We start from the raw sequence: 25204 nt of genomic DNA, 5'->3' as shown, positions 1-25204 counted from the left end.
ATTAAAACTAGGCTGCAATCTGACTGCTTCTGACTGCATCTGCATGCTTTCTCCCTCCTACTAAACACATGTAATCTGAGAGAGATTTACTGAGTGATGTGGGCTACATAGGTACACACACACACACACACACACACACACACACACCATATTCAAGAGAGGGGGTATTCATTGTGTAACCGGCTTAATAAACAGTGTTTTGTGTGGTTTAAAATTATCTGGTTTGGTTATAATTGCTTATATTTAGGAGGAACATGATTATTTTTGGCCACTAAAAACTGTCCCCTTTTGAGCAGCCCTGCCCCTGTGACCCCAATACATTGGTATCTAAAATTATTATTCAAAAAAGGACTAATTCATACAGAAACAGGAAACAATGATATGACATATAGGAATATATTGATTGGCAGTCATGAGTGTGGGATGACAGAATAAAGCACCTGTGAGATATGATAAAAAAGTATATTTTTGGGGTTTGAGGGGACACAAATTGGTGGGATGGAGGATTACAGGAGCTTTTTCTGTAGATCGGTGTCAAAAAAGGCACAATAAATCTACTATGGTTCAATTTTAAACAATACAACATGACCACTTCCCAGTTTTGATGTTGTACTTGTACGAGCACTGTAATAAATAATGAACTAGATCAGCAATCAATAACTAAGAAAATTCCTTTTCATAGTTTTTATCCTTTCTATCTGATATAAGTACATATAAATATCATAATGCATTGATACACGTCCACTGTATTAATTAAGCCATTAGATGATGCTACTACTACCGGCCACGCATTTCAAAATGTTAGTCCACCGTCAGTGCGAAGAGGCCTGCCAAACTGATGTGTGTGCGTAGCCGCGCATGCGCGTGCACATGTTGCTGTTTTGAATGAATCTGTGTAAACTTGTTGCTGCGTGGAAAGATATGACTGCAGCAGCAGCACCAGCAGCAGCAGCAGCAGCAGCAGCCTGACCTGCAATCTCAATGTGCACCTGTAACACTGTCAGCAGCCCCTCCCCTCGGCTCTCTCCATGGATGTAATCTCTGATTTGACAACAGGTACTTGTACAGTCCCAGACAAAGTAAGCTGTCCAGACCACGGCGAGCATTTGGCAGGAGAGTCCGAGCAGCAGAGATCCAAAAGCGCGCAGTCTCTGGGTAAGTCTCTTCTTCATGAAGTGAGTCACTAAAACTACTCTCGTTGTATTTATGCTGCTGTAGTTGTTCAGCCCAGCGCTGCCTAATTTGTATTCTGTGCGTAATTTTGGGTAGTTTGGCTTTTTTTTTTTTTTTTTTTGCATTCACATTCAGCATCGTGAGTCCGAACTTGCTTGTATCATACTGTTGCTCAGAACTGCGTGCTGCAAGCTTGCTCTGAATATCTGATCACTCGCTGTTTTGCCGCAGAGTGATCTTTCCGCGCGATGCCGCAGCCAACTTGGTAGCACGAGAGTAGAACAAAAAGGGCTGCATAGCACCATCCACTGTCAGTTACACATCTATTTGCTTTGTTATTGTCCATTCATTGAAGAGTGCTTTAGTGTAAACAAAAAAAAACGCGCGACTCGACTTCAAACCTACAGCTAAGGGAGGAGCAGTGTAGGACTCCTCTGTAGAATGAAGATCATGTAGAAAGATTTTGGCATAATTTCAAAAAAAACAACAACGGCACAGTAACCGCATTAAATCGCGGATCAATGCTGCAGGGTTTGACTCCGCAAACGGGGTTTTGCGTCACTGCTTGCGGTTTTGAACATGATCTCCAGCATTCGGTGGGATTCTCTTCATGGCAGCGTGTGTGTGTGTGTGTGTGTGTGTGTGTGTGTGTGTGTGTGTGTGTGTGTGCATCAGATACAGCTGCAGTGTTCTGCATGTTTTTAAGCTGCTCAAACGCCGCGGTCAGACAAACGACAAGGCTGCTGCGGAGGGAAGCCATGAGAACAACAGGGGGACAAAAGGCGCAAGAGCTTTTGTTGTGTGCGTGGATAAACAGCAGACCCTCTGAGCTCAGCAGTGTGTGTGTGTGTGTGTGTGTGTGTGTGTGTGTGTGTGTGTGTGTGTGTGTGTGTGTGTGTGTGTGAATAGACAACACTCTGAAATCCTTAGTATGCAAATGGTATGTCTTAAATTAAGTGTACTGCAGTATTGGTGTCCTTGCACATATGCATGAGGACAAAAGAAAAATGAAAGATGGATTGATTCACAGACTTAGATATCAGATGTTCCCCTCATCTGTTGCGCATATATTCTTATACATGCGTACTTCAAGTGGTGCCTTTTCTGCATGTGTCAGTGGTGGAATGTAGCTAAACCAATTTACTCAAGTACAAATTTGTGGTACTTTTCTGGAGTCTTTTCTTTTACTTCTCTCCACATCTCAGAGGGGAATATTGTCCCCTTTACTTCACTACAATTATTTGGCAGCTTTCGTTACTTAGTTACTGTACAAATTAAGATTGTTGTGGCGTTTCTGGCTATTTTCAGAATTTTTGCAATCCTGACAATTAATTTACTTATTGAGAAAATAATCAGTAGACTAATCCATAATGACGATAAACATTAGTTAATCGTTCAGAATGAACTCCACCTCAACCAGCTAATCAACAATCGGTAAAATCCTGAATAAAAGCATGAATAATACTAATAGTTATTATTATAATAGTTATAATTATAATAATAATGGTATAATATATCATTAGACAGTCTGAGGGGACAAACGGGTACTTTTACTTTAAGCACATTATCCCAATTAGAGTTGCATTTAATTTAATTTGACATTGTCCACATGTTCACTGCAGGACTTTTACTTTTACAGGCTGCAATTAGAGAGTTTGAGCAGGACTAAAGGACAGTTCCAAAGAACAGGAAACAGCTGCTTAAGGAACGCCCTCTAGCCTCCAGTATTTCTACATTGTGATATTAGTACTTTTAATTAAGTAAAGGATTGGAATACTTCCTCCACTGGCTGTAGTCAAAGACATTTATTTAGCACGTAAAGTGAAGTTGTTTGAGGCTATCCGCTGGTATTTATACCTGTAAGAAGGTCAGGTCTCCAGATCAAGAGTTGCTTATCCCTTATATAAGAAAAGAGGGCAGGGAACCAAACTGGGTAACCTGCTCATTTATAGTGCTCCTAATCCTTCTCAGTATCTTCAGTTTCATTAGAGAAGTAATTCTTTCTAATCCTAAGAAATGTTCATTATCTAAGCAAAGACAACTATTTTGCTCAACATAAGACGTGAATATCACTGTATGATGATCAGTTGTGTTGTTGCATTTTTTTTATTTTTTTTAACGTACAAATTTTTGATAGTGCAAAAAAATGTTCTTCCTTGTTTGATATCTCTGATGGATTTTGTATTCATACACTTCAGCATCATACAGTGTAATGTGACCCTGGTGCAGCGTGGGTCCTGTGTGCTGGTTACCGCACGGATTAGTTGCTCCGACCTTTTTGTCAGTCAGACGCCGGCACATGTCTGTCTCCTCTGCTCGTCCTCCCGCAGACAGTCTGAGCAGCGCAGCAGACGACCTTCACACCCGCTACATCATGACTTCTTCTATAATCCCAAAGGACTTTCTGTTTATGATTATGATCACGAGGGGGTCTGGACAATAAGCCAGGATTATTGAATTTAGTCACGGAAAGAAAACGGGAGCATTGTGGAACTTCAGTGTTGACATCTACTCTTCTCTTCCTCCTTAATTCTGAAAGAAATCCCCGTTGAAGCTTCTGCAAAAATGGGTCGTCAAGAGGCGGAACACATATGGAAGAAGGTCACTGAAAACATCCAGGAGGTTTTCGACTTCATGGAGGAGTTGGGATCGTAAGTACATTTTACTCACTGTTTATTTAAGTATTGGTTTATTCAAGAAATCCTAATATTTACTGAGCTAGCTTTAATTTCCTGTTCAGTTTTTGTGTATACGTAGAAATTCTTCCTGTATTTCTTAGAACCTCTGGGAATATTGACCAGCGCTGGATGTTTAGTTTAGTGATATTAAGGCACTACAGTAAAACTTGTGTGTCTTGACGTGCACATGGCGTGATAATACACTCTGCACATGCTGTTTGAGTTGGAGGACAGATTACTGGTTTGATTGGATTGACATGGGGAGGCCTACTTTACTGAGGTCTTAGACAACATCGCACTTTAGCTGTTGCAAAGGGTTAATCGGTCTGGCTTTGAGTCGACCTCGCAGTTAATTCACTAAAAAAAAAACTAATATTTGTTTTACTTTATATCGTTTTCTTGAGAATCACATTGCATTTTCACTTTCCCACAAAAAAAAAATATATATATATAGAGAGAAAAAAAGGTTAGAAAACAAGTAGAGTTGCAACATTTAGGTGATTTTTTTTTTTTTATTTGTAGATTTCAGAAAAATAATCAACACCTATTTTGATAACTTGATAATCATTTAGGTCATTTTTAAAGCAAAAAATATAAAATATTCCCAAGGCGTTGCTGGTTCTCTGCGTCAGCTAAACTGAATGTAAGTGGCTTTTCACTGTTGGTCTAACAAAACAAAACATGATGACATCACGTTTGGCTTTAGATAATTGAGACATTTTTCATTCTTTTCTTACATGTTATGGGCAAAACAATCGATGAATCAAGAAAATAATAAACTGATTAATCAATCAATCATTAGTTGCAGCCATAAAAGAAGAAAAAAACTGATGTATATCAGTTCACATGTGGCTATTTTTAATAACGATGAAGATAATGTTTTGCTGCGTGTTACTGTATACTCTGCACACACTCAGCTGACAGTTTCCTGTGCTGACCTAATTCCTGTGAAGTCGACGCTGACGGTCTGCAGGTACTCTGAGGTATTCAGCAGGTGGCTGTGGAACAGTAGATCAGAGGCCCGCGGTAAATAAAGGCGCACACGCCAATGCTGCCTGCGTGTTTCGGGGAAAAACAGAGCGGCTCTGTGCTGAGGGCTGAGGAGGCTGCTGAAAGGTTTTTCGCCGGTGATTGGACAGTGAAGGAGGCGAGGCCCTCCTGAGTACAGTGCATGATATAATACGTGGCCCAATTAGTTTGCAGCAATTACTTTTATTTCCCCAAACGCTTTGAAAAACAGCTCTGGGAGTGTTATGGAAATGTGGGCAAAGAAGTTTAGACCTATTCGTGATACGTTTATTTCACCTCATCTTAAGTATTGAAAATCAATTTCAAGGCGAAATTATACTTTAGTTTGCAATTAGATTAAAGACAAGGAACCAAAAGAGAGACTCTGAGCCACTGAATGGTTTTGCTGGACTGCTTTCATCCCTGTTGAAGGTGTCAACAGACTGAACCCTCTGAGCTGTTATGCCCATTCTCAGTTTTGTTTTTTTTTCCATCACAATAAAAGGAAGCGAATCCAGAAGGGACAGGATATCACCAAATACAACCTTTCCCATTGGGCCTCTGTCATCACACGTAGTTTAAACAACATCCTAATGGTTTCCTGGCAATCAGCACACAGTCTCATCAGGGGTAAATGCAACTCTCAAAAAGCACAGAGCAATTTCGTTCTCATCTACAATTTTGACTTTTAAGCTCCCAAATTTACACACTCCAGTTAGCTCGCCAGTGATTTCTGATTGCCCTTTTGTCTTTTTATAAAAGGATGCTGCCTGGCTTTCGTGTTCAGGGCTTGATTGACGATTTTCTCTTGAGAGTAACAATAATCTTCAAGGAGATCTGAGGAATAGGATGGGCTGCGGTAACCAAGGTGAAATCAGCTGAGCAACGGGATGTGAAGTGCTGTGATGATGCTGTGCGGACAGCTTGTTGTCTGCCTCCCTGAGCCTCCACCATTCTGCAGTTTGTATAAGTCTGTGTGTGTGTGTGTGTGTGTGTGTGTGTGTGTGTGTGTGTGTGGCAACACTGGCCTTCTAAATGTGAGATACACGTATTTGAACAATGGGAAATGAAACTGGAAACTGTCATAATTTCACATTGAGCTGTTAAATGAATACTCAGATCCTCCAGCGGGCGCGTGTGTCGGTCCTCATTATGGTACACTCCTTCATCCTTCAGGGTCAGTGTCATCACCTTATAGGCAGAGGGCAGGGCTGTCTTGACATCTGTCTGTGACCTGTACTGTACTGTACTGTACTGTACTGTACTGTGCGGCAGCTTGTTGTTCCCAAGGATCCCTGCCGCACATGCTCAGTTTCGGACCTTGGAGTCCAGAGCTCTCAGCCAGCGGCTGTTTCTGTTACGTCGGGGGATAAAGCAACTAATCCACCTGGTAGAACAACTATTCCCAGACAACGCAGCACAGAGCACCATAATAAGCCTCTGGCATGTGAATCGTTAAGCCACAGAGATCTTCAGCAGACCTTAATTGAACCCCTTGATATTGCTATTTCTGCCGTGTGCTTATTTGAATTCGGATGCGCTCCAAGAAATTGAGTCTGTTTGCATCTCTGTGTGACGCAAGTGTGCAAAGAGAAGAAACACGATGAAGTTATAGAAACAAAACAGGGGATTAAATCTTCTGTTCTGTTCGAAGGTAACAACATCACTAGCACCAGTAGCTCCTAACTTACAGTGGAAATAGTCCCACACTATTTTCGTTTATCACACTTTGGGTTTTTGTACAGATGCTAGCTGTTTCCCTTGTTTTTATGCTAAGCTAATATCGCCTTGCACCAGCTTCATATCGAACAGATATGTGAGAATGAAATGGAAATTTTCCTTGCACTGTGAGCAATATGCGCATTTCATAATATGCCAATTAGCATTTACCCATACAGAAAAATGGGACTCACACCACGGGCACTCTAAATCATAAAGACTTTCATGTAGGTTAATACCAGCCCTGCAAATAAATGATCTCTATAACTTAAGTCACATTTGACCCATCAACAAAATAGACAAAAACAGAAGCAAGCAAAATATCCCTGATTGGCTGGGAAACATGGAAAGTAGACCCACCAAGAGGCTGTTCAGGTCCCCATTCTAATACGAGGGAAGACTCCTGGGGGACACTTGCTATATCTTTCTGTGACGTTTCAAAGCAATCAACAACTGCACCATTAATAACTGATTTTCAATGTGTCTGTGTGTTAAACGAACAGGGGGGCGTTCTCAGAGGTGTACATGGTGAAGGAGAAGAAGACGGAAAAGTTGTTTGCCATGAAGTGCGTGAAAAAGAAGCAGAAAGTAGACCTCAATCTGGAGAACGAGATCACTGTGCTGAGAAGGTAATTACCGTGTGATTGACTTTCATTTCATATTCTCTAAGTAGTCAGTGGATGGTTGTGTCTGTTGCGAATATGCTCTGCTGTGGGATTATGACAGCGATACCGTAATGTCGTTTTCCTAAACAGAATCAAACACGACAATGTTGTGGGGATGGAGGATTTATACGAAAGTCAGAGCCATTACTATCTCATCATGCAGCTGTGAGTCTTTTTCGATTACGTATGATAATTAAAACGAGCAGGTCACCTAAATAAAGTGGGATTTAAGATCGCGCGTTGATGTTCGTGTTGCCTTCTTGCCAGTGTTTCAGGCGGGGAGCTCTTTGACCGTATCCTGGACCGGGGGGTGTACTCGGAGAAGGATGCCAGCAGCGTGATCCAGCAGGTGCTGCAGGCCGTCAGCTATCTGCACGAGAACGGCATAGTGCACCGTGACCTCAAGGTATGATAATATAATATATATATATATATATATATATATATATATCAGATAATATACAAAAATCATACGTTTGCTTTGGCTGAAGCATGAAGTGTTTTTACTCAAGTGCACTTTTGGGATAAAGCCACGTTATAGGACCTTGTATTAAATGGTTGAATACTTTTACATTCACTACTTAAATACTTAAATAGTTCACATAGTATGCAGTCGCTTAGGTCGGCTGATTTACTTGACCACTTACCAACCATCAATCATCGATACTTTATGATCCTTTACACTGCTACTATTAAAAACACTTGATGAAATTATATCTTAATACAAAATAGTTCTTCAAAATGATAACTTCTACTTTGAAGTTGCTCTGAACAATAAGTCCATAGAGTGCTGCAGGATGTAAGTTAGCATTTTTGCACTTCCGGTTCCCTCGTCTCGGAGTCGATGTGTTTTTGTAGGGGTTTGTTCTACGATGTACGGAATACGTCAGTAAATAACTCTCTTGTGAAGCTTTTAAGTGTCTTTTATTCACGCTTCACAAATCATAAAAGTGGTGTTCATTTGAGGAGATTATCTTGTTTAACAAAACCTCTTAGTATCAGAAACGGGGTTTTTTGCCACAGAGCTTATTTTTTTGCAATTATCCAAAATCCAATGGAAAAAAAACCATTTTCTTTTCGACAAGGAAGCCCTCGCTAACTTCCAGAGTTAGCCTCCAAAAATATGTTATCCCTGCAGCACTCAGAGCTTTGATATAGCAGCAAACAGCTGTTAGCTATGCAACCTCTTAAATTAATCATTTTACAGCGTTATGTGCTGGATTGTTTCTTTCTCTGTAGCTTAAAGTTTACCATGCAGACATGAGGGTGGTATTGTTTAGCTCATCTAACTCTCGGCCAGAAAGCGAATAAGCGTATTTCCCAAAAATGCAAGACTGCAAGTGGTACAGCTCCAGTTGCAGCAGTGCTCCTTCTATAGAAAGTGATACTCAAGAGTTTGTTCAAACGCATTCAATCAACGCGTGAACGGCTCTCCTGTCTGTTTTGTCCCTCTGCAGCCAGAGAACATCCTGTACTACAGCCAGGAAGAGAACTCCAAAATCATGATCAGTGATTTTGGACTTTCCAAGATGGTAGACAATGACATCATGTCGACAGCCTGTGGAACCCCAGGATACGTAGGTAAGGAGACACGCCTTGTTAATGAATGGTGTATGGACACTAACTGAGTTAAGACAGCATTGCAACATGTAATATTTATATATTTATACCTGTGTTTCTCCGCATACAGGTCTAATTAATAAAGGCCTAGCGTTGACATTTGTTCCGCTCTTTCAGCTCCTGAAGTTTTGGCACAGAAGCCCTACAGCAAGGCAGTGGACTGTTGGTCTATTGGAGTTATCACCTACATCTTGTAAGTATAAAAGTCATGGTGAATGTGTGCACACATCAGTAAGACAGAGATACAATAAAAAAGAAAATAGACTACCAAGATTGTAAATCAACTCATTGTCGCAAGTGGATTTTCAGATTAAAAGCCACTGCTGGTCATGTGTGTGTGTTAAGCATGACACAGATACCTAAATACATTATAATGATGCAGAGGTTGAGTGATAGCACCATCTAGTGAGCATCTACTGTGCATTGCTGTTTACCTGCACACATTGGCAAATATACATGTGTGGAATATTTCTTCAGTGCTCCCCTTTGTCCAACAATAATAAATGCTTATGTTTCAGACTCTGTGGATATCCGCCTTTCTATGAAGAAAGTGAGACAAGGCTGTTCTCCAAGATCATGAAGGCGCAATATGAGTTTGACTCGCCTTTCTGGGATGACATATCTGAATCTGGTAATTTCATAGAGACATAATGTACACAGCCTGCTCCAGCAGCTTTGTTCCTCCGTACAGCCCCAGCCCTAACGTTCGTGTGTGTGTGTGTGTGTGTCATCTTTTGATCTGCAGCTAAAGATTTCATCCGTAACATGATGCAGAAGAATCCGAGCATGCGCTACTCCACTGACCTCGCGCTCCGACATCCCTGGTGAGTGTCAATCATCAGCCTGGAAGGATTTTGATTCAAATATTGGTTATGATGCATCAAATTAAAAGCATACGTTGTATTGTATGCTTTTAAACAATATAAACTGCAGTATAGTTGCATTTCTTGAGCAGAGTTAGGCTTTTCTTTTCACAGTAAAATGTCTATTGGCTACTGTATCATAGTTAGAATAACAAGTTACTTTTTTTTATTATTATTATTATTTATATGTCTTGAAAGTTATATAAATCTAACATATTTCATTGTGAGTTATTGCTGTTTTACTATGCAGCACGAATCCCAAATAGCAGTTATATCTCTCTTCTAGGATAAGGGACAGCAAAATAAATTGTATTATAATCCTTAGATTTATAACATTTTAGTGACACAACAAGTTAAAGAAGCAGGCATGACATACAGGAGTGTATCCCCACTGATGCCTTTAGGATTAACACGCCTACCTTGAAATATATTCAAGCGTTCCGTTGCGTCATCTGTTTTCCAGGATTATCGGAAAGACGGCCCGGAGTCAGGACATCTACTATTCCGTCAGCGTTCAGATCCAAAAGAACTTTGCCAAGTCCAAGTGGAAGGTTAGTCCTTGCCGATTTCTTGGCTTTGATGCGGTAAGCTCATTTAGGAGCTGTAGTTTATAGTAGCTTAATCAGGTGTCCTACCTAAATCCTTCCTGATTAAGGACAGTTTGATACAATGTTGTTCAGTAATCAAGGCCACTGATAGCTGATGTGGGGCTTTTACTGTCAGAGGAACCAAAGTGACACTTGATTGTTCAGCAGTAAAAATTACTTTTAAACATAAATCTATTGTAGTTCTAAGAGTGTTCCAAAGCGAAGCTATGTCTATATGGCTCTCAGATCTCTTTTTTTGGACGTGTTCACTTTGCAGCAAGCCTATAACGCAGCAGTAGCCATCAACCACATGAAGAAGCTGCAGCTGGCCCACTCGGAGGTGGCCCTGAGGAAGACCAGTATCCCAGACATCAAGGTGGTCGACGTGTCCTCCCCAAAGAACAACCACAAACGTCTCGATCCAGACAAATTCGACCCAAAGACGGAGATCCATGGGAACGTAAACGGGACAATTCACATGTCGCTGCCCACAAGCCCCATTGAAATGAAGAGCCATTATCACACGCTGAAGGCCACTCAGAGTCACGCCGGCTCCCACCACGCTCCCACCATGGCTGAGCAGGGCAAGAACGTCTACCACTCAGAGCCCGCCAACCTCAACGGGTGTGTAGCAGCTTCATCTTATGTCGTGCATTTTTTTTTTATATTTATGACATCACAGCAGGACTGCCACATGAAGAAAATCTCTCTCTCTTCTTTTTTCAGGTACGGTAAAAATCGTAACGGCAAGACTCTACAGACGGGAGTTTGCTCGGTCATGTGAATGCTGCATGAAGTTTGCGTGGAAACAAGCATTTTACTTGGTAGGTTCAAGTAACACATTTACATATCGTCACCGCCTACGTTAATGTAAAGTGTCGTTACGCACACGTTTTAAAAATTGTTGCAAAAGTATCGTGGAACTATATGGAATTATTATGTTACAGCGTGCATCAATTAAACCGATTTCAATACATTGTACAAATTCATTATAACAATAATTTGCAAATACATTGTACATAGCAATCATTATATTACATCTTTATGATAGGCAGACATTTTGACTTTGTGGGCTCCATGGCAGTGTGACCGTGAACTAGCATGAACGATACCCGGACCCTGAAACTGAAGCAGCTTAATGGAATTCAGCCAACATTGATTGTATTATTTAAACCTGTGCTTTTCCCACTGTGACATGTCAATATGGCTCCCATTTTTAAAAAAAAAGGCCTATTCCATCTTTAAGTACATGGAATTTGGTGACTGTAAAGGACCTCTGAGAGTGTAGGGTATTTTAATAGATTGTTCTTTTTTTGTGTGTGTCTTTTATTTTGGACGTTTTGTCACTGCAGTCGGTGCATTTCCTGTTGCGCTTTTATTTTGAAGGTACAAAACCGGAAGTAGGTAGTAAGACGCGGTACAAAACGAAAAGTCGCTAAAGAGACGGGGAAAAAGTAATAAAAACAATGAAGAAGGTTACGGTTTTGTTTAGTTTAGCACCGATATGCCGATATGGGCACAAGGTTAGTACCTGTTCAAGTTTATTTTTTGGAAAATGTTGTTTTAGGTTGTTTTAGGTGGCCTATTCCATCTTTAAGTACATGGAATTTGGTGACTTCACATAATTCCCAACTTCAGCCACAATAACTCCCTGTGTGGGTGTGCAGGGCCCTTAATTACATGCTGTATGACAATATACTGTTTGACTGTTAATGTGCTGTTCATGTGCGTGTGTGTGTGTGTCTGTGTCTCACCCTGAGTGTGTTTCTTGCCCTCTGCAGGTCAGTGTTGCTGTGCTGACTCAGCATGCAGCTGTTTTGTGTCAGCGGGTCCCCCGGTACTGTGACTGAGGCGTGGTTGATCCTCTGACGGACCCAAGCGGTCCAAGAGGTCCACACAGGCAGAGGGAGATTTTTAATTTTTTTTTTTTGGGAAAGAGTGCCTATGACGCTTCTCGACAACCACACAGACGTACACAAACACACACACACACACACACACACACACACAAACACACACACACACACACACACACCAACCCAATCTCATGGAAAGGCGTATAAATAGAAAGACATATCCACGCGTCGTTAGTACGCATTTTTGGCTTTTTACGTGTCATCTATATGCTAGTTTTTGCGTGTCACTTAACACCACGTCGCCACCGTGAAGTCCTGTGTTTGTTTGACCCATCTGCCCACCATAAGCGGTCCCTCTCGCATTGTATGCTACATCACTTTTTGACAGCATATCATAGTTACGCGGCTACGCTTTCATCGCAGTCAGTACAGACTACATGCCGTACAAATGACGTGCAAAAAGCAAGACATGTGTTCTTATTGCACGCTAAATGACCTACAAATTGTTGTGTCATTCACAGGCCATTTGGTTAGAGCGGGGTGCACACATACACACACACACACACACACACACACACAGACGAACACTCAGATGCACAAGACTCACTTTAACTCAGATGCACAGGGTAGACTTCAGTTAAACAGGACAGGTCAGAATTCAAGTATTCAAGGGATGGGCTCACTCACCTGCTGAATGTCTAACTCAGTCATTGTGATGCAGCCCCTAACCTCTGATCTCATGAAGGCTTTATGTCACACTTACTGGGTTTTGATCAGGGAGAGTTGAATTCACCAACGCACAGTGTCCAGTCTTATTAGAGCGCTGTGGTTACATGTTGTTTAAGAAAAATACACACAATGCAATATTATTATACTTCATGTGTAAAATACTATACTTTAGCAAACCTGCATTTGTAAGTGCAATAGAGTGTATGAAGAAAAAAAAAAATGCATGCTTGCTGCTTCAAATAAGCCATACAGGTATAATATATCCTGTTAACGTTGTTTCTTATCTTTATTACCTTCTTTGTGTTATTTGTTTGTTGTTGTTGTTGTTTTTTTTCTAATGTATTTTCTTTCCTTTTTTTTTTTATAAAAATGATAATGATGAAATAGTGCTATACAGACAAAAAAAAAAAAAAAAAAGCATACATGTTCAAACTCACAAATCGTTAACAGTGTAAATACTACAAGTATATCCAGAACTTACTGAACTCATATCTATCACTGCCATCAAGCTGCTGGAATGTAAAATGTCATTCATATACACTGTTGTAGATGTTTCTCCACTTACTGTAGTGTAAATGGTTCACTCTTCAGAGTCTGTGTTGTGTCCCTCCAGCTGTGAGTGGCTTTGATATCGATCTAGTCCGTGTGTTATGATGGGATGCTCGTAAATAAAGCCTGTACAGGATCTACTTTAATTCCGCTGCCATTTTGTTTGTCTTTCTTCTTCAAACAATGACTCCACACCAATCATTGAACAATATATATTTGTGATGCATAGATTGGAATGATTAATAGTAAATTAGTAGCACACTGATGTAAAGGTGTTTTACAATTTGAAAATAAATGGGAATCTGAGCTCAGAGAATGAATTGAGAATAAAACATGGCATAGAATGTGTACAGATATCAATACATGTACCATTACTCTTGGAAATATTTGGAAAGATAAATGCTAAATATTTTTTAACCCCAAAATAAAACTGACTAAAACTATTAACATTTTTCTCATTCATACCCAATAAATCTTTTTTAAAAAGGACTTGCCGTCAAAATAAAACTTAGGCTTGTGGATAATGAACTCAAAAGGTCATGTTTGATTCAATTTGGTCAAGTTAAATTGCACATTTTGGGTAAAGTTCAAATTACAGGGACAGAAATACATTTGACCCTTATTGCAATTGCTGCAATTCTAAATAATCACCAGTAGAGGTCGACAAACGTTAACAATTGTTTTGTTTGTTATTTTACCAGCTTTTCATAACATGCTGAAAGTGCCCTCAGAAACGACCGGGCACATTTTGTCCAAAGAAAAGAGCAGATTATATATGTTTACGCCGTTGCCGTGGTAACGCAGTCTTCGCCGTGGTGAAAAACGATGGTCATTTTGAGAGGTTAAAAATGCTCGAAACACAAGCAAACTTGGCACACAGATTACAAGCCCAAAATGTAGTTATATAATATGATTGTATTCATTCAGAGTGTTAAATCGGCTCAAAAGCAGCCCTCGCAATACGTTTCACATAGATTAACAAAATGTGGACAAAAAAATAAATAAACAAAAACCTGTTCTGCACGACGCCCCCGAATTCGGGGTCTCGAGGGCTCAGACGAGTAGCATATACCATCGGAAAAAAATGCATTTATTCAGAGCGAATATAATGCATGTATACATGTTATATACCAGATTAAAAAAAAAGTCTGGGCAATACTATCATGTAAGCCATTTTTACTCCAAACACAATTCTACACAACTAATACAATCAACTGGAAGATTTACCACAATATCAGGTATTTTTCGGTTATCAATTGAAGACACCAGCGATATTACTGTTATCCGTGAGACGCTCAGTTACAATATAGCTTCCCACCACTTGGTGGCGGTAATGCGTCGGTCAGTTGTTTAACAAGCTCCAATAAGCAGAAGAAGACACTCAGCTAGCCGCTAGCCTGTAGCGAAAGTTATGGAGAAGTATTTAAAATAGTGCTGGGCAAGTTTACGTGTTATTATCGCATTAATAAAGTAACGCCAACAATTATTTTATCGCGCATTAACGCAGTTGTTTTTATTTTTATTAAGCGGACATTTTTAACACAAGAACCGGGCAGCGAGCGGTGAACAGCTGTTTGTGTGGCGTCTCTTCCTGCCGCCTCCCCCCCTCGCCCCCCCCCCCCCCGGGTGACACGTCTCGTTATAGGATCACACGTGACAATATCAAAATACATATTGTCGTGTTTTTAAATAAACATCTAAGCACGTGAGAACAAACTGCTCTTAACTCTTTATTAGCATAACTTCACATGCACGTTACCGCCCCGGTACAGACTCCCTCCACGTTCCATGCTTCACCTACATTCCCCTGGGTCCTAAGTCCCTCCAGGTACAGCTTCTTATCACCCTCTATGTACCAACGTACATTTATAACAAATACCACACATAGTACAAGGTACTCAGCGTTGCATATGTGTCTGACCAAAAAAAGCAAAAAATAAATGAAGATATTTTAATAAAAAACTAAATGTTAACGTCACGGTGGCGCTAGAGGAAAATTAAGGGGATCACCAAAATGAGTGGGAGATGTCATTTGGGAACCATGAATGTGTGTATAAAATGACAATCCATTCAATAGTTGTTGAGGTATTTCAGTCTGAATCAAAGTGGTAAACCTACAGACAAACTGACACATCATTTCTTGAGCCACAGCATGGCTAAAACCCAACTGGATTATTTGCTCTGGTGTCTCTAACATCTGGTGTGCAGATGTTGAACCGACATGCAGACATCTCATGACTTCGGTCGTTCGCCATTTTCACTGAGATTTGATCACACTTCTCTCTGTGACAAAGATCAGACACATTTCACAACTCACTTGCCTAACTTCACTCCCTCCTCTCTTGCAGTGAGTGGACGAGGTCTAAGGTCAGAGAGTTTCAGACAAAAGGCACACTCTGCCATCTCTCGCTGCTTCATGGTCAGCTCTATGGTCAGACAGCGAGCATGAGCCAGAGAAGCTCATGACGGCATGATCACAATGCCTTTCCCGACAATAAATGGGACATAACATAGTTTCACATACTGTGATTGGACACTAAGCTCTCCTGATGAGGATCAATATTTACAGCGACAAGCCAAGTAGCACCAACCAATGACTCATGTGGTTCAATGTTCAGTAACATGGAAAGTATTTCAGATGCATCTGCTGCAACACATGTCGACCTCATGTGATGTCATACGCACGGTTTCACCTAGAGGGAATATTTGCTTCACTTCTTGTCCGAGAAACCCGTGGCCTTTTACCCAAAAAGGGCCCTGCTCCAAAAAGCAATTGCTCTATAGCCTCATGAATATGCATTCCATCGCCTTTGTGGGAGTTGACCTGACTCCTACTTGTGTTTAAATCACAGGATCTGCCCTCGTCTGTTTGCTTGCGAATCCTTGACTGGGCTGAACACTTGAGAGTTTGGGGTGTGCTTCAAAGTGAGTATCTGTCAGTATCAACATTGTATGTGTATAGTGGAAAGATTGAGTTAAGTTTTTTTTAATACTTTGTTTTTAAACAGTAAAGCAAAGAAGTTCTCTTACAATTTTCCCTGACATAACATCAGTTTTTTCCTTCAACAGACTCAAGCACCACACGATGGAAACCATTGGCGAGATCATCCCGTTCGCTAAGGAGATGCTAAACCAGAGGCCAAGCCGAGGCATGCTGAAGATCTACATGCTTGGCTCGACTATGGCCGTGCTGGGAGTTGTTGGTGGACTGGTGGAAACTGTTCTCCTGCCATTTGCGGCGCAGGAGACTGTTGAGGACGCACCAGCAGAGCTGATCGTGAAGAAGGAGAAGAAGCAGGCGTTGAAGTCACACACCACCTCGGTTCGCCCCGAAGTTGTGGACGTGCTAAACACGGTAGTGATTGAGGCCAAGGCCAAACACCTGTTGACTGCTGGGCGGAGGAGCTCTATCCGCTTACATGCTTCTTAAAGAAACCCTCCCATCCTGGTGTAAATGGACACGACACTTACAATGTTGATGGTGATGGTGGTAAATTAAAACACCACGTAGAACTGGTCACTTTGTACTCATTCTTTTATTTCAGATTTGGTTAAACATTCCCTTTTGACTGGCAAAAAAAACTAGTAAATACACTGAAAACTGGAGGGTACAGCAATGTCTCGCTGCTGGGCAGCAGATACCTTTGGATGTGACTTGATGAATGTGTTGGACGAAAAATGGAATGTGTGTGATTTAAATCATTTTGCACTCTAATAAAGATATTTTCAGCTAGCAACTGATTCCAGTCTGATTTTAGAGTAATATAGCCCTTTGCACATGTTGCAAGATGATCAAATAGATGTATTCATGACATGACATACATTTGTATATAAAGAGAAGATGAACTAAAATTTTACCATGACCAATTTTACCTTCATTGTGACAAATGTATGCTGAGTACACAAATTTTGCATCTTTGTTGTCACTGTGCTTATTACTAATGAGAGGTAAGGCATCCCCACATTCACATCTGTGCTATATGCATTTTTCCCGCTCTTATTGTATGCTGGATTTTAGCACCAGCATTTTTTGCAAGCAGTGTTGGGAAGAAGTATTATAATCTTTTACTGAAGTAAAAGTAGCAACACAGCACTGTGAAAATATTCCATTACAAGTAAAACATTCTGCATTCAGAACCATACTTCAATAAAGTATGTATATTATCAGCAAAATGTAGGTTTACATAATTTATCTCAAGTAAAAACGGTCCTTATCACTGTTTGGTTTTGGATTAATATTATTGCTGCATTAATGCGTATGTTGCATTTAACTGCTGTAGATTTGTTTAACGTTGCACTGTTTATGTCAGCCTATTATTAATAACTACTTTATGTTGGGTAATTTTATCTACAGCAATGCAAATGGTATCTGAAATATAACTAACGTCTAAAGCTGTCAGACAAATGTAGTGGAGTGAAAAGAACAATATTTGCCTCTGAGATGTAGTGGAGTAGAAGTATGACGTTTGCATATAAGGGAAATAAATAGCGTACTCAAGTGAAGTACAAATACGAATTTAAGTATTTAAGTACGCTACAGTACTTAGGTAGAACAAAGTACTTACTCACTTACTTAGTTAAATTCCACCACTGCCCACAAGTCTCTACTCAGCGAGGACAATTAATTAAACGTGGATTGAAAATATAGTCGTAATTCTACATACAACCACTAGATGGCGGCAGTGTGTGCACTACGAGTGGATTAAATCTTCCGTCGACGGAACAGGAAATGACGACATAAATTCACACCGTGTTTACCAACCGCGGCTAGGCTAAACGGCCGTCGGGACAAATAACGTTTTTCTCATTATACAGTTTGGGTTTTTTCAATCCGAACAGAGTACAAATAATTACATATGGCAGATCCTGCGGTGGCATCGGGAGGTTCACTGAATGCAGGAGGGGTAAGAGACGATGTTTATACTCACTGTCATTAGCAGGATGTAGCTAACGTAACGCTACCTTTAACGTTAGGTTGTAATGTTAAGCTAGCTGTTAGCTAACTGTTAGCAGTCTGTTGGAAGAGACTCAACTGTGCCGAATGTGTCTCTCAACAAGTATTACTAACATTAGCATGGTATCTACGGTAAGTTTGTAGGTCTTGGTTCATTTGTCTTTATTTGTTTTCCTTCAACGTTACACCTGCTAATGTGTAGCTACGTGTGCACCTGTAAGCTAAGCTTGTCAAACAGCAATGGTGGGAAGTGTTGGGACATTGACTTTTACTTTACTTGCACTTACTTCCATATTATGCTACTTAATACTTCTAGTCTACTGGCGTTATATTTCACAGGGAAATATTATACTTCTACCTCACTACATTTATATAACACTCAGTAATTTACCCAATACTATAAAAAGTCTGATATTATATTGGCATCTCTTTGACGAACTACATTAGAATGCACTTGATGAAAACAGAATAATATAATAATTGATATGATGGAATACTATGAAAGGTGGAATGTAACTAGTGTTATGTACCTTTACTTAAATTCTGGGCAATATGACTGACATCTTCACATTCAAAATTAGACATCAGGTAAACGTTGTCCATCAATATTTACTATGTTTGAGCCCCAAGCATCATTGATGTAAACAGAGTCCTCTTGTCCCTCCAGAGTCCTGCGGTCCGTCTGTCAAGGGCCGCTTGACCCGGGATGCCACGATGGAGCCAGGTCTCTATAAAGATGTGGAAACGACAGTCACGACCTCCTTTTGCCGGGTTTGCCTGAATTCTCTTTCGACCCGACATTAGCCAGGATGAGATTGGGTGGTAGAATTGCTTAGGTCCTAGCTGGGTTAGCTTAGCTTTCATCTTGGCTCTTCTCCCTCTCGACTTCAACTTCAGTAGCATTTGGTCTGACTGGGTGGCCAGCCGAGGGCGGTGATCGTCTCAATGTCTGCTCTCCACAAATCAATCCAAACCCAGCGCTTCCTTCTCCGATGTTGATGATTGTATCTGACATATGCCATAAGTGCTTTTTTTTGTTGCGTTTATTACTAGAGCACTAATGGCATATGACAGAATAACTTCATCAACATCAGAAAAGGAAGCGTTGGGATTGGATTAAGTGCAGCAGACTTTGAGACAATCACTGCCCGTGCAACCAGCCAGTATATCCGGACCAACCAGCCAGTATATCCGGACCAAACGCCACCAAACTGCCCCAGGCAGGAGAGCCTAGCTGAAAGCTAAGCTAACCCAGCTAGGATCTAAGGATACTCCACTACCTAGCCTACTCCTGGCTGTCTGATGTCTGGTCGCAGAAAAAAGAAGATGGAAGAAGTAAAACTTCAGGCGAACCCAACAATGGGAGGTTGGTGACTGTTGTGCCCACATCCTTACAGAGATCTGACTCCATCGTTGCATCCCAGATCACGCTGCACTTGACGGGCGGACGGCAGGACAGAGCGCAGGACGCCTCCGGTGGGACTAGAGGAGGTGTTGACATCAGTGATGCTTGGTGCTCAAACACAGTCAAAGTTGATGGATGTTTTCCCTGATGTCAAGCCATATTATCTGACCAGAGAATTTTTTTAAAAAAAATTTTATTGCTACTTTTTACATTTCCTCATGATGCAAATTCAACAGATGCACTACTGTTTTTGTTTTGTTTTTCATGTTTCTGTGTTTTGAATAAGACATCATATTTTAGAATATTACTTTATTATTTTTTTTATAATTAGAAATTCTTTTGAAATAAAGATATGAGTTGTAACATGCTAGCAAACAGACAATGTGCTGCATCAATAAATTAGTAAATACTTGAACAAATGAAAAGTAATGATGAAAAGTATTTTTCTATTTAATTCAGAACTTAAATGCAAAATGCAAAAAGTTAGTATGTGCTGGTTATTATACATTTAGACAGCATTATTGTGTTTCATGATGTCTACACAGCCTATATGATTTCATCATAATACGATTATATTGAAAGACGATGGAATTATCATATTGAATTATCACCCAGCCCTAAATTGTCGGTAGAACTTACACCCCGCCTATATTTAGGAGTTTCTCCTCACAGCCTAATGGGAGATAAAAGCTATATACCTAAAATGGTAATACTGTGTTAATGGTTTTATTTTCACAATCTATTTGGTTGTATTAGTTTCCTACCTTCGTACTTAATGTTACGGTTCTTTCTTTCATGCTGGAATGAGGTAGTTTTTTCCATGGGGATCTTTTAAGTGTCTGATGTATTTTTTTTTTTCTCACTCACCACACGTGTTATTTCATGTATGTTTTTCAGCGTGGGAGTGGCGGTAAAGCAGCTACCAGCCCTGCAGAGAACTACCACCTGGCCCGACGGCGCACCCTGCAGGTTGTAGTCAGCGCCCTCCTGACGGAGTGTGGCTTCGAGAGCGCCGAGAAGGCAGCAGTGGAGACGCTCACTGAGATGATGCAAAGCTGTATGTATGAATCCTAAAGTAGACGTGTTCATTTTCCTAAGCGCCGAATATTTTAATATTTTTGTGTATTAAAATGAAAACGGGGCGCACAGTCCTTCTCCAGGGCACCGCGCTTTATTCACCAAATGTTTTCGACTACGTTGCCGTCATCAGTTTAGTCTTTAGTAACCTCAAAGTTTGTGTTACAGCATATAGTACAGGCAGGCAGACAAAAGTACACCTAACAATAACTACATAGAAAACGTTTTAAACGGCAATAATTAGAACCATCCCAGCATCCTCGGTCAAGGCAAGTCAAATCATGAATAAATAAATGCATCACACAATCGCACAATTAATAAAAGCAGTCCCAGAAATCTGAAGTCCCTTTTTATTTAGAAAGTGCTTTAAAAAATCTGACTGCAACAGTCTCTATAGCGACGGTATTCAATTAGAATTCAACGAGGTCCGGTTAGAGAGAATTTCCTCATGCAAAGGTCCTGAACATCCTAATAATGTTTAACTTGCGCTATGATTTAGTTCCATGTATATTGATGTAGCCTAACAGTTGAATCAGTGTCTGTATGTAGTAAATACTCACTATCAAGACAATTCAATTTAATTCATTTATTATCAGTTTTGATGAATTATAAATAATACATACTTTGATAATAAATAAATGTTATTTTTTCATTTCAAGTAAAATAAGGGCAGCATTTAAAAATACAATATATCACAGAAAGATTTTGACAATTTTTCGTCTTAAAATAAAGTTCCTAATATTAGAAAAATGAATTTAACTGACTAACTGTCCATGCCATACAGCTTTGAATTCAGTTAATTCAGATGTAAAGTGATGCCAATTCACGATATTATATAACAACGCCACGGTTGAATTCTAACATTTGAAACAGAGCAGCTAATGGTATTGCTATTAGTAGCGAGAGCAACAACAGTGAAACACAGAGATGCAGCTGTGCTGAACTGAAACCAGACTCACCATTATGTTCTCCTACTGCATCAATGCAGAATCTTCCACGTCCGCATTTCGATGAACTTGCATTTGAAGCGCACGCATGTCGACCTTTCCATGTGCGGGATCACAAAATCATTTTTCGTTATGCCAAAAATGTAGAGACGGATTTTTAGCAATCATGTCAGCAGGGAAGGAGAATTGTCTGTTGAAGTTCTTAGTTGTAGGAATTTATTGGATCAGTATAATGCAGACCTCTTTATGCGTGTTGGCCGTCATCCAGATGTGCCTGATGTGCTGCAGCTGATGCATCACATCCTGCATACGCGTCGATCAATGAATGCGTTTTAACGTGCGAGCAGTGGGAGACCTTTACGGTGAAACTGTGTCCACGGTGCCGTTCGCGGTCAGCTCATGTGGCCGGAAGGATTCACAATAGTTTTTCTATTAATACACTTTTGGATCGAAATAGTTTTTTTTTATTACATGTTAAAGAAAGCTTAATGAAGGCGAGTGGTTCAGCAAATCAGGACTGACAATACATCTTATTAAGACGAAGAGAAGGAGCACTGGTACTGGATTTGTACTCCGTATCATATCTCTTTGTTGCATCTGCAAAATGTTTAGTCTTCCTGAGGAGAGACTTTTCTAAACCCCGACGTGTTTCCTCTCTTTTCTAGATATTTCTGAAATAGGTCGGTGTGCTAAAGCTTATTGTGAACACACAGCCAGAAGCATCCCCACCCTGTCGGATACAGTGGTCACACTCATTGAAATGGGTAGGTCTCATATCAAGGATGCGTCGATATCACAAAGTAACACGGAGAACATCGTCGAATCTGTTTTGTTTCTCTGCAGGTTTCAAAGCCGACACCCTGCCTGTGTATGCCAAGAGATCCCAGAGGATGGTGATAACTGCCCGTGAGTACCGTTTCCGTGGATTACGTCATCTATTGGTGACGGTATTCTCACCTTTTTTGTGTTCTGTTTTTATGAATTTCAGCTCCAGTGACGAACCCACCCGTGACTCCCAAAGCGCTGTCGGCCGGCCAGAAACGCACACATCCGGCTCACATCCCCAGCCACTTCCCGGAGTTCCCTGACCCTCACACCTACATCAAAACACCCGTGAGTCCAGCGCTCTCACATCACGCCTTAGTAACAGACTGGGACAGGTTTGGGAGGTGAGAGGGGGGGGGGTGAAGTGAAACATGTGCTAAATAAAATTACATTTTTCTTATTAAAGAGAGTACCAAAAAAAGGAAGCAATGGGTACAAGTATCCGTCCATGTGTGAATGGTAACCAGACCGAGCCGTGACAGAGATCCCGATACAAACCCTGAACTAATTTTCCTTTAGTAATATTATATATGAAGATAGAATAAAGTCCCTTATGTGGACTCTGAGTGAATGCCGAGGAAACACCCTTCCGTTTCACCATTGCGATCAGGGCATCGAGCAGGAAGCCCCTTCATTATGTGTAGCAGGTTAAGTTCAGATGGTGAAGTGTGTGTGTGTGTGTGTGTGTGTGTGTGTGTGTGTGTGTGCGCCGTGTGTTTTCCACTCAGACGTTCAGAGAGCCCGTGTCAGACTACCAAGTGGTTCGAGAAAAAGCAGCGAGTCAGAGGAGGGACGTGGAGCGAGCGCTCACGCGCTTCATGGCCAAGACCGGAGAAACTCAGAGCCTCTTCAAAGACGACATCACTGCCTTCCCATGTGAGTGACTCCACCAAGTGGACCTGTGTGTCCCAAACCGGTTTTAATACCTTGTTTACACATTGAAGTCGGTCTTGTTCTCTGTACGCCTGTTATGCTACCGGAAGCATGTCGTATTTACACAAGTTAAAGTTCTAATAGCTGCGAATGTGTTTTCAGTGATCGCAGCACAACCAAGCACTATCCCGTATCTCAGCGCCCTCCTGCCCTCAGAGCTGGAATTGCAGACGCTGGAGGAGACGGACTCCTCTGAGCAGGACGACCAGACAGACAGCGAGAACGCAGCAGGAAACACTATCAGTGTAAGTCTTAACCACTGCAGGAACTCGTCCCAGCGTCCGATGTGGTCTGCGTTTTCCTACCATCAGTGTCTCTCTAGAAGTTGCCAGACTTTAGATTTTAAAATAGTTACTTCCTGGGAATATGTCTCTGTTTCCACATATTTGTGCACGTGAATTTGAAAAGCTAAAAAAAAAAAGTCCAACATGCTGTTTTTAATCTTATCGTGGTGAACTCAGTGGAAGAATTCACTCATAAGGGTTTTGAAGTTTCCAAGCTTGTTCATGAACATTGAACAGCTCACAGAATACGCTATCATTCTCCACACGGGTCAGTCACGGCCACGACCTTGAGCACAACATGAGCACCAAACTAACAACACGCACTAAATCCCACAAGCACACCCAAAACATAAGCAGAACGTCATTGAAACACACTTACACTAGAACAGGAACAGTCCATAACACAGTCCCATGAGCCTTTGCGCTCCTTCAGCAGAACAATTAATGGAAGGCGCCATTGTGTACCGCTGACCGTTATATATTATTAATAAAACTGATGAGCAGACACCACTGCAGCTGACAGGTTGATCCAGTTTTATTCTGCTTTTGTATGTTCTACATGACATTTTCCATATCCAAACTTAAGTAATGCTCCTGGAGGCTCTACATGACATTAAAGGGGAACTTGCTTACTTTTACCTAAGTACCATTTTCAATGCAGGGCCTTTTTTTATTGGTATTTTTACACTGTGCTCTAGCTCTATGCTACACCCACAGACACACCAGTGGTATCAATCTTCTCCCTGTAAGAAAGCAAATAAACACATTGTCGCAAAATGTCAAATTATTCCTTACAATGTGATGTTCAAGTTGTATGGTAGCGGGTCCAACACTCATTTCTCACTTATTTCTTCCCCCCCCCTCCTTCACTCAGGATGATCCAGGAGCTGACAAAGAGAACTCCATGCTTCCTCCTGGCGGAGTTGTTCCTTCCGCAAAGGCCACCGAGGACAATGTGATCGACAACCCGTATCTTCGGCCAGTCAAGAAGCCCAAAGTGAGGAGGAAGAAATGAGTCCACTATGGACCGACGGACTCACATTTGTCACAGTGGTCGGTGCTTTACGCAGTTCAGTCAGCGATTCCCTCCACAGAGAGCAGCAGCAACAACCTGCTGCGTGAGCCGGGACCAGCACTGCCATTTGCATTTTGTAAGCTGACGTCTATTGAAGAACTTTCCTTTCGTCTTGTTAACTATCATAATTTCTTCAGCAAGCACTCGCGTTTGTTCAAATATTGTGTAATGTCGCTTTGTAAGCAACACAATGGTGTAATATACAAACCCTACAGAAATACAGTCATTTTATGAATAAAGAAAAATAAATTTCTCTT

The 25204-nt window shown here is 40.9% G+C and overlaps 3 protein-coding genes across 3 annotated transcripts; all 3 read left to right on the top strand.

The window, feature by feature from the left end:
* Nucleotides 1–924: 924 nt before the first annotated feature.
* On the top strand, nucleotides 925–13593 carry camk1gb (calcium/calmodulin-dependent protein kinase IGb). Its single transcript, XM_068733674.1, has 13 exons — nucleotides 925–1155; nucleotides 3713–3824; nucleotides 7082–7207; nucleotides 7334–7408; nucleotides 7511–7649; nucleotides 8701–8824; nucleotides 8981–9056; nucleotides 9382–9494; nucleotides 9609–9687; nucleotides 10190–10277; nucleotides 10591–10937; nucleotides 11040–11137; nucleotides 12095–13593. The coding sequence occupies exons 1-12, from the start codon at nucleotides 1029–1031 to the stop codon at nucleotides 11095–11097; spliced, it is 1464 nt and encodes a 487-aa protein (XP_068589775.1). The 5' UTR covers nucleotides 925–1028; the 3' UTR covers nucleotides 11098–11137; nucleotides 12095–13593.
* Nucleotides 13594–16288: 2695 nt separating this feature from the next.
* Nucleotides 16289–17184, top strand: g0s2 (G0/G1 switch 2). Its single transcript, XM_068733238.1, has 2 exons — nucleotides 16289–16372; nucleotides 16517–17184. Exon 2 carries the CDS (start codon nucleotides 16533–16535, stop codon nucleotides 16875–16877), a length of 345 nt encoding a protein of 114 aa, XP_068589339.1. The 5' UTR covers nucleotides 16289–16372; nucleotides 16517–16532; the 3' UTR covers nucleotides 16878–17184.
* A 1009-nt stretch (nucleotides 17185–18193) lies between these two features.
* taf8 (TAF8 RNA polymerase II, TATA box binding protein (TBP)-associated factor) lies at nucleotides 18194–25200 on the top strand. Its single transcript, XM_068733531.1, has 8 exons — nucleotides 18194–18351; nucleotides 20704–20863; nucleotides 22496–22594; nucleotides 22674–22736; nucleotides 22819–22943; nucleotides 23384–23531; nucleotides 23691–23833; nucleotides 24747–25200. Exons 1-8 carry the CDS (start codon nucleotides 18304–18306, stop codon nucleotides 24885–24887), a joined length of 927 nt encoding a protein of 308 aa, XP_068589632.1. The 5' UTR covers nucleotides 18194–18303; the 3' UTR covers nucleotides 24888–25200.
* The last annotated feature ends 4 nt before the right edge of the window (nucleotides 25201–25204 follow it).

This window comes from Cebidichthys violaceus, unplaced genomic scaffold (assembly GCF_023349555.1).
Source record: "Cebidichthys violaceus isolate CVI_PGR_0920_01 unplaced genomic scaffold, fCebVio1.0.p SCAF_6, whole genome shotgun sequence".
Lineage (NCBI taxonomy): Eukaryota > Metazoa > Chordata > Actinopteri > Perciformes > Stichaeidae > Cebidichthys > Cebidichthys violaceus.
Note: the sequence above shows the minus strand (reverse complement) of the source record. Positions and strands in the feature narration are given on the sequence as shown.

Bases quoted from the DNA above. Each gene is read 5' to 3' on its own strand.
- camk1gb (XM_068733674.1), top strand. From the start codon at position 1,029: ATGGATGTAATCTCTGATTTGACAACAGGTACTTGTACAGTCCCAGAC. The intron at 7,409-7,510 runs GTGAGTCTTTTT...CCTTCTTGCCAG, and splicing joins TACTATCTCATCATGCAGCT to TGTTTCAGGCGGGGAGCTCT. The intron at 10,278-10,590 runs GTTAGTCCTTGC...TTCACTTTGCAG, and splicing joins TTGCCAAGTCCAAGTGGAAG to CAAGCCTATAACGCAGCAGT.
- taf8 (XM_068733531.1), top strand. From the start codon at position 18,304: ATGGCAGATCCTGCGGTGGCATCGGGAGGTTCACTGAATGCAGGAGGG. The intron at 22,595-22,673 runs GTAGGTCTCATA...GTTTCTCTGCAG, and splicing joins GGTCACACTCATTGAAATGG to GTTTCAAAGCCGACACCCTG. The intron at 22,737-22,818 runs GTGAGTACCGTT...TATGAATTTCAG, and splicing joins GAGGATGGTGATAACTGCCC to CTCCAGTGACGAACCCACCC.
- g0s2 (XM_068733238.1), top strand. From the start codon at position 16,533: ATGGAAACCATTGGCGAGATCATCCCGTTCGCTAAGGAGATGCTAAAC.